Here is a 1,117-nt window from a genome sequence, read left to right as displayed (position 1 = left end):
CAGGTTGTGAAGCAGCAGTTCTACATCATTGGAGCTGTGACTCTCAACAATCTACTGCTGCGTAAAGACATGTGCTCCTGGAGCAAAGGCATGCAGATCAGGTCGGTTCAGAGAGGCTGCCATGTCTTATGTATAGACAGACTGTGTCTAATGTGTTTTATAGAGTGTGTGTGTAACGTATATAATGTGGTGTACCAGGTATAACGTGAGTCAGCTGGAGGAGTGGCTGCGTGACAAGTCTCTGATGCTGTGTGGAGCCAAGGAGACTCTGGAGCCTCTGATTCAGGCTGCTCAGCTGCTGCAAGTCAAGAAGAAGACGGACGAAGACGCCGAGGCCATCTGCTCCATGTGCAACAGCCTGTCCACATCTCAGGTAACCAATCACAGCTCACTATTCTGCTCATGTACTAAACCAATTAGAGCCCTCTCTACCAGTCACGTACTGAACTAACCAATCACAGCCCTCTCTACTACTCAGGTAGTGAACCAGTCAATCACAGCCTCTCTACCACTTAGTTCCTGAACTAGCAATCCCAGCCCTTGGGTACCAATTTACCAGTCAAGCCCTATCACTGCAGAGAATGGGACAGGGATCAGTTGAGTTAATAGTTCAAGGTTCAACGAATGAAGTTTGTCTCTGTGTTTCTGTGTTCCCAGATTGTGAAGGTGTTGAACCTGTACACTCCAGTCAACGAGTTTGAAGAGAGGGTGTCTGTTACCTTTCATACGAACCATACAGGTAAGACCATGTCTGTCTGTCTCTGTCTGTCTGTCTGTGTCTGTCTGTCTGTGCATATAAGTAACTGTAACTAATGTATATATTTTCTCTCACTCCTCTTTGTTTCTCCTCTCTGTCTCCCTGTTCTTCCTCTCCTCCCCTCTCTCCCTGTCCTTCCCCTCTCCGTCCTTCCCTTCCTCCCCCTCTCTCCCTGTCCTTCCTTCCTCCCCCTCTCTCTCCCTGTCCTTCCCCTCCACTCCCCCTCGCTCTCCCTGTCCTTCCCTCCTCCCCTCTCTCCCCTCTCTCTCCCTGTCCTTCCCCTCCTCCCCCCTCTCTCCCTGTCCATCCCCTCCTCCCCTCTCCCTGTCCTTCCCTTCCTCTCCTCTCTCTCCCTGTCCT

The 1,117-nt window shown here is 50.8% G+C and overlaps 1 protein-coding gene across 1 annotated transcript; it reads left to right on the top strand.

Moving 5' to 3' along the window:
* Window positions 1-6: 6 nt before the first annotated feature.
* On the top strand, window positions 7-739 carry LOC135531443 (unconventional myosin-Va-like; the record flags this gene model as incomplete). The annotated part of the gene is made up of 3 exons (XM_064959486.1): window positions 7-101; window positions 199-373; window positions 658-739. Coding segments are annotated over exons 1-3 (289 nt in total), but the record flags the coding sequence as incomplete, so codon positions are not given.
* Window positions 740-1,117: the final 378 nt, after the last annotated feature.

Source organism: Oncorhynchus masou, unplaced genomic scaffold, assembly GCF_036934945.1.
Source record: "Oncorhynchus masou masou isolate Uvic2021 unplaced genomic scaffold, UVic_Omas_1.1 unplaced_scaffold_15893, whole genome shotgun sequence".
Lineage (NCBI taxonomy): Eukaryota > Metazoa > Chordata > Actinopteri > Salmoniformes > Salmonidae > Oncorhynchus > Oncorhynchus masou.
The sequence above is the reverse complement of the archived record's forward strand: the minus strand, read 5'-3'. Positions and strand labels throughout refer to the sequence as shown.